Genomic DNA, 12,197 nt, shown 5'->3' with positions numbered 1-12,197 from the left:
ATAAAATATTTTAAGACCAGGTGTTCAAATATTTTCCAAATCATTTCTAATATATATATATATGGTATCAGATTGATCTAATTTCTGTGCACTGAGGACAAGCAAGTCCTAGGTTACAAACTGAACCCTCCAATGCAAGAACAAGATGCATTTCTTCCTTTATTTAGGAGGTGCGATTGTCAGAAGAAAATAAAAAAGTTTCAGTTTTGTTTTTGCTGTTTGGAATAATTGTTTGAAATAATTGTTTGGAGACACTATATTTTTAATAGGCTAGTTTGTGACAATTTCATGCCAAGTAAAAATGTCCATAGTCATATTTTATGTTCCTAAAGTAACACAATGACTTTCAATCTAGAAAAGACAAAAGAAATGCTAATGTAGCATTTTTTTCAATTTTCCCGAAAATTTCAGTTTCCCCCCGAAAACAAATCGGGAAAAAAAACCCGGGTTTTTTTCCGAGCTTCAAAATTTCCGGAAATTTTACATCTCTCGTTTGACCCGAGTCCAGTTGGGTTTGGGCAGTGACTGGCACAGTGGCACGGGTTGTGGGGGCCACTGCGCACTGGTTCTGCTGCTGGGCTGGCTGGCAAATCATTCCTCCTATGCTGCAGCGGTCCTCTGGTTGTCTGACCCGAGTATTTTTTGGACGTAAGCTGACAGGAGACAGAGGCTGCTTGCTTTGCTTAGTGCATGAAGCATCACCTTGTGTGCTACTTAGAGGTGACACTTCATGCATCAGATAAAGTGGGTCGCGTTCACACCAAGCCACGGTTTTTGACCAAATCACTGTTTAAGGAATGTGCAGGGGGTTGGACTAGATGACCCTGGAGGTCCCTTCCGACAGCCGCAGAGATGTCAAGGTTGCGAGGGCCGGTTGGCACAGGTTGTGGGGGCACCGTGCACTGATTCTGCTGCTGGCCTGGCTGGCAAAACAATCATCTTACGCTGCAGAGGGCCTCTGTCTGATCTGACCCGAGTATTTTTTTTGGACATAAGCTGACAGGAGACAGAGGCTGCTTGCTTAGCTGGATGACCGAAGAGCCACAAGATGTGACACTTTGGGCATCAGACGAAGTGGGCTGTGAAGTGGGTTTGGGCAGTGACTGGCACAGTGTCAGGGTTGTGGGGGGTGGGCAGATTGCTCTGGTTCTGCTGCTGGCTTGGCTCAGGCTGGTAATGTAAACATGCTCCCTTAGTTTATGTATGCTGCAGAATGATGCAGAGATTCTCTGGTCTGAACTGAGTCGACTTGGGTTTTGGGCAGTGACTGGCACAGTGGCACTGGTTCTGGGGGGCACATCGCACAGGTTATGTTGCTGGCCTGGCAAACATGCCCCCTCTCACCACCACCACACACCTCACTTAGTTTCTTACAGGGAGATCTGCTTGCCTTTTCCCCATCCCCAATTTCCCATAGGAAACAACGGAGAACTGGGGGCACCCTCTTTGGATGCCCCTGGAATTGGACCCCCTGGTCCAAACTTTTCAAAGCTTTTGGGGTCTTTTGGGGAGAGGCTCCAGCAGCTACAGTCCAAATTTGGAGCCTCTACCTCAAATCCCCTCCCCCCCCAGCCCCCTGCAAACGTTTCAGAAGATTTTCGCCATTGCCTTCAATGGCCCCGGTATTTACCGGTATATTCAGTTTTTTTTCGGGTTTCTCAAAAAAATTCGAGTTCAATATATTCAAATCCTACCGAATTATTATTTTTTTTTACACACCCCTAATTTGGATACAGTGGTCAAGGGGCAAAGAATAGATGGAGATTTATAGTGGTACGGATGAGTAAATGGTGGCTATGCTAGCTGAAGAGAAAACCTTGCTGGGTGCAGAAACCCAATCCCGAAAGTCCCCCCCCCCAAAGCCGTTTCAGAGATGACCTCTAACACAGGAAGCAGTCTGAGTTACTTCTTGTGAACACATGGTTCAGTACTGTTAAACAAAGCCAAAAAAGCAAGCATGAAAAAATAACGGTGAAAACATCAAATGATACTCAACGTCTAATTCATGTAAAGAGTTCCATATATATTAACGTTCATACAAATACATGTATTCCATTCATTCACATACAGTGTCAAAAATTCCAAATAACATTCCAAGAAACACTTTACAATTGGTGAATTACTTTCAAATCCAGGTTATAAAGCCAAGGAAGCGCGTACTGCAGTATATACTATATATGAATGAATGGAATACATGTATTTGTATGAACTTTAATATCTACGGAATTCTTTACATGGATTAGATGTTGAATACTATTTAATGTTTAATCTTCTTTCTGCGATTCCCTCTGTATTGCTACCTTCTTGATAATTCAGGGGGTCTGCGGGCTCTAAAGGCACGGGGGGGGTGTCTTCCCCAATACCTGCTCCCCAAGAGCTTTCACTGGAGATACTGGGGGTTGAACCGGTGGCCTTCTGTGTGCAAAGCAGCTGCTCTGCCCATGAGCCACACCCGCACACCACAGCACACAATCCACAAGGGCAAACAAGATCGCATTTGCCAGTTGTCAGGCCGCCCTATTCCAGTGTGTACTAGGAGACATCCTCGGCTTGGGTGAGCTGAGACGCTCATCTGGTTCTCTTTCCTCCCCTCGATCTCCAGGTGGGCAGCAAGGGCCTGGGCGACTGCCTCCACTCCGTCGTGCCGGAACTCCTGATCCCGATGGAAACGATCAAATACCTCTGCAAGGCGGAGGAATGCTTGCGCCCCTGGGAATTCCTAGAAATGTACGGCAACCCTCTGCAGCCTATCATGGATTCAGGTACCAGATTTTCCCCTCCTGGAAAGCGTGGCCGGTCTGTATGCCCTGAATAAATGTTTTTTTCCCAGGGAAGCAGGAACAGTAGGTTCATCGCTCCTGCCTTCCAGATGGGCTAAGGAGAGGCCTCTTCGAGCCCAGGAAATTTGCACCAAACAAGCAGAACGTTTTGGGACAGCAATAAAATTTGGTTCTTCGATGTGTGAAAAGATTATAATTCAGGGTGGAGAAGGGGTGGGAAAGAAAGAAGAAGAAGAGAAGAGACTGGATTTATACCCCACCCTTCACTACCCAAAGGAGTCTCAGAGTGGCTCACAAACTCCTTTCCCTTCCTCTCCCCACAACAGGCACCCTGTGAGGTAGGTGGGGCTGAGAGAACTCTGACAGAAACTGCTCTTTTTCAAGAACAATGGCTTGCGCAAAGGTCATTCAGCAGGTGGAAGTGGAGGAGTGGGGAATCAAACCCAGTTCTCCCAGATTAGAGTCCGCGCTCCTAACCACTACACCATACTGGCACAACCTCTGCCAACAGGGAACAGTGTTCCCTCTAAGCTGAGTTAGTGTGAGCTAGCACAGTTTTTTAGCCTCCGGCTCTCCCATTTTTGTCTTAGCTCAGGAAGGAGGGCTCCAGAGCAAACTAATTCATGCAGTAGGCAAATCGCTGGCTCACAACTGTAATGTTTAAGGATTTTTTGCTCACAAGACTCCACAGCTTAGAGGGAACATTGGCAGGGAAGCTATTTTTGTAGTGCACAAAAGGCACAGGATGAAGAGGATGTTTGGTCTTCCTTGCAGAATCCGTGTGGCCCACTCCTGCTCATCTGTTTGCATGAGACCCTCCCCGACTCCCTGCCTGGGCTTCCACCGGTGGACGTCATGAGACCACCACGGAATCAACAGCGGATGGACGGCTGGGCATCCCTTAAGCCCCTCTTTCAGCCACCCTGAGGAAGGCTTGATCAATAAAGAAGTCCTCAACACTCGGGTGTTGCCTGTTGTGCTATGTGGTTGGTGTTGATGTGCACACAGGCACCAGCTACAAGACAGGTCGAGAGGGCAGGCCTGTAGCTACACAGTGGGGCTTTTGGGGGTCTCTGCCCCCTTTCTTAAAGGCACAGCCCCACAAGTATTTCTCCTATGCATGCTTTTTCAGTCCTTTTAAAACATTTTTTTAAAAGGCGTGCGCTCCATTTAAGCAGAGTGGGGTGCTGTAGTTGACTAATTCCCGCATTGAGCAAGGGGGTTGGAGTAGGTGGCCTCTAGGATCCCTTCTAACTCTGTGTCAAGAAACTGGTCTCCTTTGAGAGAGTTTTTCTGCCTAAGCGTTAGCTCTCTTGACCATAGAAGTCCTCACCCCCCACCTGCTAGCTTGTTCACAGAATTGCTGCTTAGGCTGGTAGAAGGGATTAACTTGCAGCAGCTGAGAACTGTCATCTCAAGTGGTTGACAGCTTGCTATTTAGAGATCTGACCTGGTACCAGCTTTCTATTGGCTAAATGGCTTTTCTTTCTGTACTGAGAACTTCAGCCCTACAAGCCACAAAATCCTGGCTACGGGCCTGCAAGAGGGCATGTGCTTTTTTGGGGGGGGGGGCCTGCCCCACAAAAATGGTCTCCGCTGGCACATGCACTCTTATTCTTCACCCTCCCACTCTCTCAAAACCAAAGCAACTGAAATACATGAAGGGTTTCTGTGTGAACATGCTTTAAATGAATATTTTAAATGAGCTGTTAAAAAGCACAGAAATACTGAATGGAGCCCAACTTATGCTAAAAGAGACTCAAGTGAGAAGCAGTTCTGGCCCCGGCAGAGTCTAGCCAGAAGGCAGCCACTTCGCTGACACTCCAAGTTATTTTTATTATTTTGATCGGACCGCAGTGCAGTTCGGAAAGCGAGTGAGCATCAATCACCTTTTAGCAACAAAAAAAATTTTTTTTTACTCAGTTTAATTCCAAAAAAAGGGGGGGGGGGGAGATATTCAAGATCACTTTCAAAGTTCAACCCATTTTATATCAACTGAAAGCAAAAAACACTTTTTCGCCCGCAAAGTTTTTAGCTGGACAGCAGCTGACGTGGGGTTTTTTACAGAAACCAAAAGCAGGGATGGTTAATACAAATAACTACGAAAAACAAAAAAAGAGTAAATAAACAATCAATACTTAAAAAGAGTAGCACTGAAATGGTTAGAGAGAAGACAGTACGTTTCCTCCTGACAGTCCATCAAGGCACAAGGATACATCCACAGGTTGGAGCGGTGGCCGAGACCCAGCGGCCACCTCCGGCCCCCATGTGGCCTTTGTTTTTTTGGTTCATACTTTTAAACAAAAAAAAAGTCTGCAGCATGTCAGAGAGAAGGACCCTTGCAAGCCATCTCCTCGGGAAGAGCAAAGAGTTAGGGGGAGAGTCCCAACAGAGGCCTTGGAGGAGATTATTTTCCCATTATTACATGCATCACTTTGGATTCTCAATTTGGAATTTCTCGGCAAGATGCTTTGCCTCTTGGTTAACAGCAGCAATTAAGCTTCGGAAACAGACAGGTCCATTCCATCCACAGTTTGACACTTTTTTCTTTTGGTCAAGACGCAGGTCACTGAAACGCTCCCCGTCTTCGCCGGAGATGCAAGCGGAGAAAGCAGGACAGTGTCTCTGTCCCCCCCCCCGCTCTCTCTCGCTCTGTCTTCTTAACGGGAAGCTTCTCGCTGGTCTTGACTGGTTTTGGTTCCCACTGGGATAGGAAGGGGCCGTGCGCCGGAGTGGTTCTACTGTTTTTTTTTTACAGAGCAGTGCTTTCAGTGTCGTGATCGATGTCGAGCACAAGGTGGTTGTGAGAACTCTGACCTGGTAAAACGGCGGACTCCGTCGAGGACGGCTCTGCGGCAGGGAGGCCCCGCGGTGGCGGCTCTTGGACACTGGGAGCGGACTCTGCACCAAGGAGACACTCGTTAGCACGCACGAGTGGAAAAGGGCATTTCCTTATAAAACACGCAGAAGCAGACAGCTCTCCCCACTACCCCAGTTCCAGGACATCAAATACACTGTGCGAGTTAAAACATTTTGCTTAATTCTTTTAAAGCTCTGCAGAGTATCAAAGCTCCCCTGTGTGAAGCTTCCCTCCCGCCCCCAGGACGGCAAAGCTCAGCTTCAAGCTAGTGAGGCTGGAGGCAAGACCTTTGGGGGAAAGAGCCTGGAATCAGATTGGTAAGATTTTTGCCCTGACTCCATATTTTGAATTTGGGCAAAGCAGTCTTTAAGCAGCGATTGGACAAACACTTGTCAGGGATACTCTAGACCAGTGGTTCTCAACCTTCCTAATGCCGCGACCCTTTAATACAGTAAGTTCCTCCTGTTGTGGTGACCCCCAACCATGAAATTATTTTCATTGCTATCATAAGACCATCAAAAATGTGTGTTTTCCAATGGTCTTAGGCGACCCCTGTGAAAGGGTCGTTCAACCCCCAAAGGGCTCACGACCCACAGGTTGAGAACCGCTGCTCTAGACTAATCCTGCAGTGAGCAGGGGGCTGGACTAGATGGCCTTTTTGGCCCCTTCCAGCTCTGTGATTCTAGGATTCTAAGTCACAGCTCCTGGGAGACGCGGGAAAGCCCGGAAAAGGGAAAAAACAGGGACACAGTTACATGTACACTTTTTCCAGTGGAAAAACTGAAAATCTGGGGGGGAAACTGGAGGGAAAAACCCTCCTTAAGAAGCATTCTCTCTCAAATGGTGTTCAGCGTTTTGAAACACCATTTTAGTTACCCTTTTATTGCTTCAAAAATTCTAAACATAGAAGGTGAACATAGTTAAGTAATAATTCTTGTATAACAGAGATACGCAAAACTGCCAAGTTCTCTCTCTCCTGCTACAGATTCCTCCACCGTGTGAAAGGGGGAGGTTTGTGCTTAGAAACGCACACACCAAATAAAAGAAACCGGTTTGTATGTCCTTAAAGCCATGAAAATCATCCAGCTCTCTGAAGAGACCAGTTTATATGTGAAAAGGTCTTCGGTCCTTACAAAAAAAACCATCCAGCTTTCTGAATGCTGTGGAGATCGTGATAAAAATCAGAAAAAGGGGAGCTACTGGTCTTTCGGAAACTAGTTCTGCTTAAAGAAGAACAAAGTTTGAGCCCAGTGGCACCTTTAAGACCAACAAAACTTTTACTCAAGGTGTAAGCTTGTGTGCATGAATCAATAAAACCTCGTATAATACTTTGCTGGCCTTAAAAGGTGCCCCTGGACTCAAACTTTATTCTGCTGCTTCAGACCAACACGGCTACCCACCTGAAATCTGGTTAAAGAAATTTGAGCTACGGAGTTATCTCCAAGGATCTATTTATTGTTTAAAAGGTTTCATGCAGGGAACTGAGACTGCACTCGCTACGGCATTTACTGCGTGATGATATAGATGTTATTCTAAAGCTTAACTTCCATGGAGATAGATCAAGACGGGTAGCCGTGTCAGTCTGTTTGTGGCAGTGGAAAAGAGCAAGAGTCCACTTAGTCTTTAAGGTGCTACTGGACTCTTGCTCTTTTCTAAGGCTTAACTAAATATCTTGAGCCCGGAATAGTGTGATCTGTTATGTTGGAAGCAGCCTGGAAGACTGCTCCTTGCTTGGGTACCCCACACCAACCCCACTGTAGCTTCTGGTAAAAGAGGCTTCATACTGTTCCTGGATAAATGCTACCTTACCCAGAGAAGAGACTGTGTCTTGTAAGCAGTGTTCCCTCTAAGCTGAGTTAGTGTGAGCTAGCTCACAGTTTTTTAGCCTCCAGCTCACACATCTTTGCCTTAGCTCAGGAAGGAGGGCTCCAGAGCAAATTAGTTTATGCAGTAGCCGGATCGCTTGCTCACAACTTTAGTGCCAGTAGCTCAGAAAGTAAGAGTTTTTGCTCACAAGACTCCACAACGTAAGAGGGAGCATTGCTTGTAAGTCCTGATAATGTTCTGACGTTGCTGCAGTGTTGATGCTTGTTTATTTTTTACCTCTTACCCCCTGTTTTCCCCAACTGGCACCACAAATTAAGACGCGCTTAAGGATGCAGACGGCTGCTCCCATCTCAAACGCTGGAGATATATACTTGCAATTGTTTGAAGGCAACTAAATCACAGCGATACCAAAAGTCACACATTGGATCTTCTTACAGCAGCAAACTTTAGATTAGATAAGAAAATAAAGTTGTCTATTTCTTTAATTTAATTTTTTCGATTCCCCCCAAATTCCTTTCATTTCCTGGCAAAACAGCCTTCCACCCAGCCAACGGCTAGCTTGGCTTTAGAAATCTCTTACTCTTCGGCATGCCGCGGAACACAGCCGGGGCACCTTTAAAACCCACAAAGTTTAATTCTGGATATAAGCTTCCGTGTGCATGCACACTTCTTCCAATACGATTCCTTTTGGGCATGCAGTAGACAAGGGAAGTTTACTGAACAGCATTTTGTCCACATCGCTTGGAGAAACCAAACTGCCTGAGGCTGGACAGATAACTGTGCTCTGAATTCCCTATTAATGCCATCTCAGGTGCGGTCGGAGGAACGCCTGCTACTTCCCCCTTAGAAGAACTCTACCGGGGCCTTGGAGCAGGCCTCGACAAGCTCAGACACCGGGACACGCGTGTGCTTCATTCACAGAGCAAGCTGCTTGTGCTCCGCCAGAACTGGTGAAGAGGCCGATGCAAAGACTCCCCCACAAAACTAGCAGGTCTGTCTCCCCATGGAAGTGACTGGAGTGGGAACTGCCAGGGTGCCCCTGGGCTATGGCAAACCATTTCTTAGGGGTCTGCTACTCAGTGCATCCAAACACCCCCCCCACACACACACACAACATAAACTAGAATCTAATTCTGTGTGGCAGAGAACAGAACGTTTGAACACATCAGCAACCAACAGCTTCCTTTCCTGCCACGGTTAAAAAGTTGGAAGCTGATCAACGCATTTCACGGCCGAGCCGGTTCTCTAACATGGTGTGTGGCCAGTCTTTGCTCCCCCTCCAGCAAATCCGCTGTGCGGATTCAGACTCCAGACGCTGCAGGGAGTGGTTGTGTGCACCACTCCAACGGCTGCCTCCGTCCGCCGCCTGTGGGGGGGGGGGGACCCTGCACTCTCGCAAGGGGGTGGAGCGCAAGAAGGCGGCCTCCTAGAACCAGACGCTGCTGCCTACTCCACAGCCGCGGGAAAGCCTCTCAGCTGACCCCCGTCCTCCAGAGACGCAAACGTCCGTGCCATCAGCTGAGTGGCGCTTCCCACCAGCACGTGGGAAAACCACAGGGGGTGACAACCACCCCCTCAAGGACTTTGGGTGCCTCTCCAGGGACCGAGCTGGACAGAATCATCACAACTCAAGATTTTGACCCACACCTACCAATCTTCTCTGAGCAGTCCAAAGGGCTGGCCCGCTCACCTTCCCTCCGCCTGCTCCGCCTTCAACCCTTGCTGAGGGCAAAGGTTGTACATGAGTCGGCCTCCACACGCTGTGCTGTGCTCCATGCTAGCGGATGGAGCACATCAGGTCACCGCCACAGGCCTAGGCAGGGCACCCCCAGCCAGGGAGCATACAGAACAGTGCCTGGGGCTTTGGGCCGAAGTGTTCAAGACTTCCCATTTATACAAGCAACCTCTTCCCTGTTCTTTTTTGTTGTTGTTCAGTCGCTCAGTCGAGTCCGACTCTTTGCGACCCCATGGACCAGATCACGCCAGGCCTTCCGGTCTTCCGCCGTCTTCTGAAGTTGGCTCAATTTCATGTTCGTTGCATCTATAACACTGTCTAACCATCTCATCCTTTGCTGTCCCCGTCTTCTTTGACCTTCAATCTTTCCCAGCATCAGGGTCTTCTCCAGTGAGTGCTCCCTTCTAATTGGGTGGCCCAAGTATTTGAGCTTCAGTTTCATTATCTGGCCTTCCAGGGAACAGTCAGGGTTGATTTCTTTTAGGATTCACTGATTTGATCTCCTTGCAGTCCAAGGGACTCTCAAGAGTCTTCTCCAGCACCATAGTTCAAAAGAATCTATTCTTCGGCACTCGGCCTTCCTTATAGTCCAACTCTCGCAGCCATACGTGACTACTGGGAATACCTTAAAAATGGAGCACTGTCCTGCTCTGTCCTAGCCACAAATAACAAATATATATACTACAAAAACCTTTTTTTTGTAAATTCATGTGTTCTATTTGTTAACTACCATCTTATAAAGTGCATTGGGTGCTATTCTAATATCCTAAAACAGGTATATATATTCATTACATACAATATATGTATACCTGTTTTAGGATATTAGAATAGCACCCAATGCACTTTATAAGATGGTAGTTAACAAATAGAACACATGAATTTACAAAAAAAGGTTTTTGCAGTGTATATGTTTGACTCTTCTAACACTGCAGCTCGGATTGCGACAACTGTCCTAGCCACAGACATATTTCCAGTGCTCTCGGTGGAACTGTTGGGCTGCACCTTTGTCTTTTCAGTTGAGAAGCTTCACGCCCCCTCCTCTCCCCCCCCCAGTGAAGGAAGAAAAGGGGCTGTGAGAGAGGACGAGGGTCCAGAGGTTTTAACAAATTCATTCCGCAGGCCAGGGTGGGCGGAGCAAACCCCAAATGCCATAAGAAGAGGCTGGGAAGGGGGCGGGACCCTCGAATGCATTCACAGCGAGCATGTTAAAAACTGAGAAGGAGCACATGGAAGACGCATCCCTCCTCTGGCATGCCGGATTAGTCCAAGTGCAAGCAAGCCGGTGTTAACGGGTGACCGGGTTAGTAAGGGGCAAAGCGGGCATCCATGATTTTGCAGTTGCAACATTTCCGGCCAATCAAGAGGCCTCGTTTTCTTCTTACCCTTATTCCACTCCCAGTTCCTACTGAACAATGCAGGTCAAACATCTAGATTGTTTAATAAAACCCTCAATTAGAACACTCTTTGCGCGTGAGCTGCGTTATACAACCTAGAGAGGATTCAAAGGGTTATTTTCATTGCAGCGCGAGAATACCTTCCTCCCGATCCCCGTCAGATTTAGGAGGGGAGCTGCAGCCAATGGGGTTAGGGGCCCCCACTGCCGAATTAATAGGAGAGGCCATGCGCTCCTTCAGCTGATGGGGAGGCCGGGGGGGGGGCTGTTCCAAATTAAAGCATAATTAAGAAGCACCCATTCCAGATTAAAAATTAGCAGAGGAATCAGCCGATGGACATGGATTCAACTGTCGCCCAGACATTTAACAGGTGCAAGGGACCGCAACCCAAGCGCAGAAAGGCCGTGAGGCACCGTCTCCCTCTTCTCCAGCGATTCCTGCTCCTGCAGAACTCCTGAGCTCCAGCCTTCGGTTCAAGGCCAAAGCTGCTTGCTAGAAATTCTCCAAGTCTGTCACAGTCCAAATGAGTGACTTGCAGGTAGTAAGAAAAACAAACAAGTATGGGTTTTTCTGCCCATTTGTGAGCCTGGCCCTGCTGGCAGTGCTCCCTCTAAGCTGAATTAGTGTGAGCTAGCTCACAGTTTTTAAGCCTCCAGCTCACAGACTTTTGTCCCAGTTCAGGAAGGATGCCTCCAGAGCAGTGTTCCCTCTAAGCTGAGATAGGGTGAGCTAGCTCACAGGTTTTTAGCCTCCAGCTCACACATTTTTGTCTGAACTCAGGAAGGATGGCTCCAGAGCAAACTAATTCATGCAGTAGCCAAATTGCTCGGTCACAACTTTAATGCCATCAGCTCACAAAGTAGAACTTTTGCTCACAAGGCTCCATAGCTTAGAGGGAGCATTGCCTGGCAGAGCAGTTATGCTGTTACGGAATGTTCACAAACATTCCAAATGCTGGGAGGCGAGAGTCAAGTCCCAGGATGCCCGACCGTCAGTACACGGGATGGAATGGAAGCACAGTTTGGACGGTGGATAAATCCCAATACTGTGCACAAGGACAGGCTGTGGTACTGGTGGAAGGGATGGAGAGAAGTGGAGAGTGTTGTGAACGCACCCACACCCACACACAACACCCGAGAGCCAAACACACAAATCTGAGGAGCACCGATTAGAAGACTTCCCAGTTTGAGAGGAGTGGAAGCCAGTGTTTCCAAATGAGGAGGTAGTTCTTGAAGGGTGGCAATCTATGCTGGGATTGAGATGGGACTAATAATTAAATGCACAACGAATTCTGAATCTTCCGTCTCTTCTATATATCAGCCCAGCATTTTTGCCATTACATCCCAAGTCTTTCTCTCTCTCTCTCTCATTCTCTGAGACTTCAAAGCAGGCTGCTTCTGAAGGCGGAACACGCTGCCTGCTCCTGAGGTCCAAAGTCGTCTACGGAGGAAGCTTACCCAGAGACAGAGCTGAGTCTATGGTTCACCTGCGATCCGCAATGAATTGCCACAAATGGGCAAAAAGGGCCCTCCTTCCCCTGCCACACCTGGAAGCTGGGGAGGGGGCTGCCTTCCACGAGACTGACTCAGGTCACAGCCCCC

At 47.9% G+C, this 12,197-nt stretch overlaps 1 protein-coding gene across 1 annotated transcript in view; it reads right to left on the bottom strand.

Annotated features, from left to right (window-relative positions):
• Nucleotides 1-5,461: 5,461 nt before the first annotated feature.
• Nucleotides 5,462-12,197, bottom strand: part of LOC107115039 (rho GTPase-activating protein 17-like) — an 18,882-nt gene continuing 12,146 nt past the window's right edge. Inside the window, 1 exon segment of the mRNA XM_015416645.1 lies at nucleotides 5,462-5,681. Coding sequence (XP_015272131.1) covers nucleotides 5,533-5,681 — 149 coding nt within the window. The 3' untranslated portion in view covers nucleotides 5,462-5,532.

The sequence above is a fragment of the Gekko japonicus genome, unplaced genomic scaffold, assembly GCF_001447785.1.
Source record: "Gekko japonicus isolate JY-2015 unplaced genomic scaffold, Gekko_japonicus_V1.1 scaffold5678, whole genome shotgun sequence".
Classification (NCBI taxonomy): Eukaryota; Metazoa; Chordata; class Lepidosauria; order Squamata; family Gekkonidae; genus Gekko; species Gekko japonicus.
Note: the sequence above shows the minus strand (reverse complement) of the source record. Positions and strands in the feature narration are given on the sequence as shown.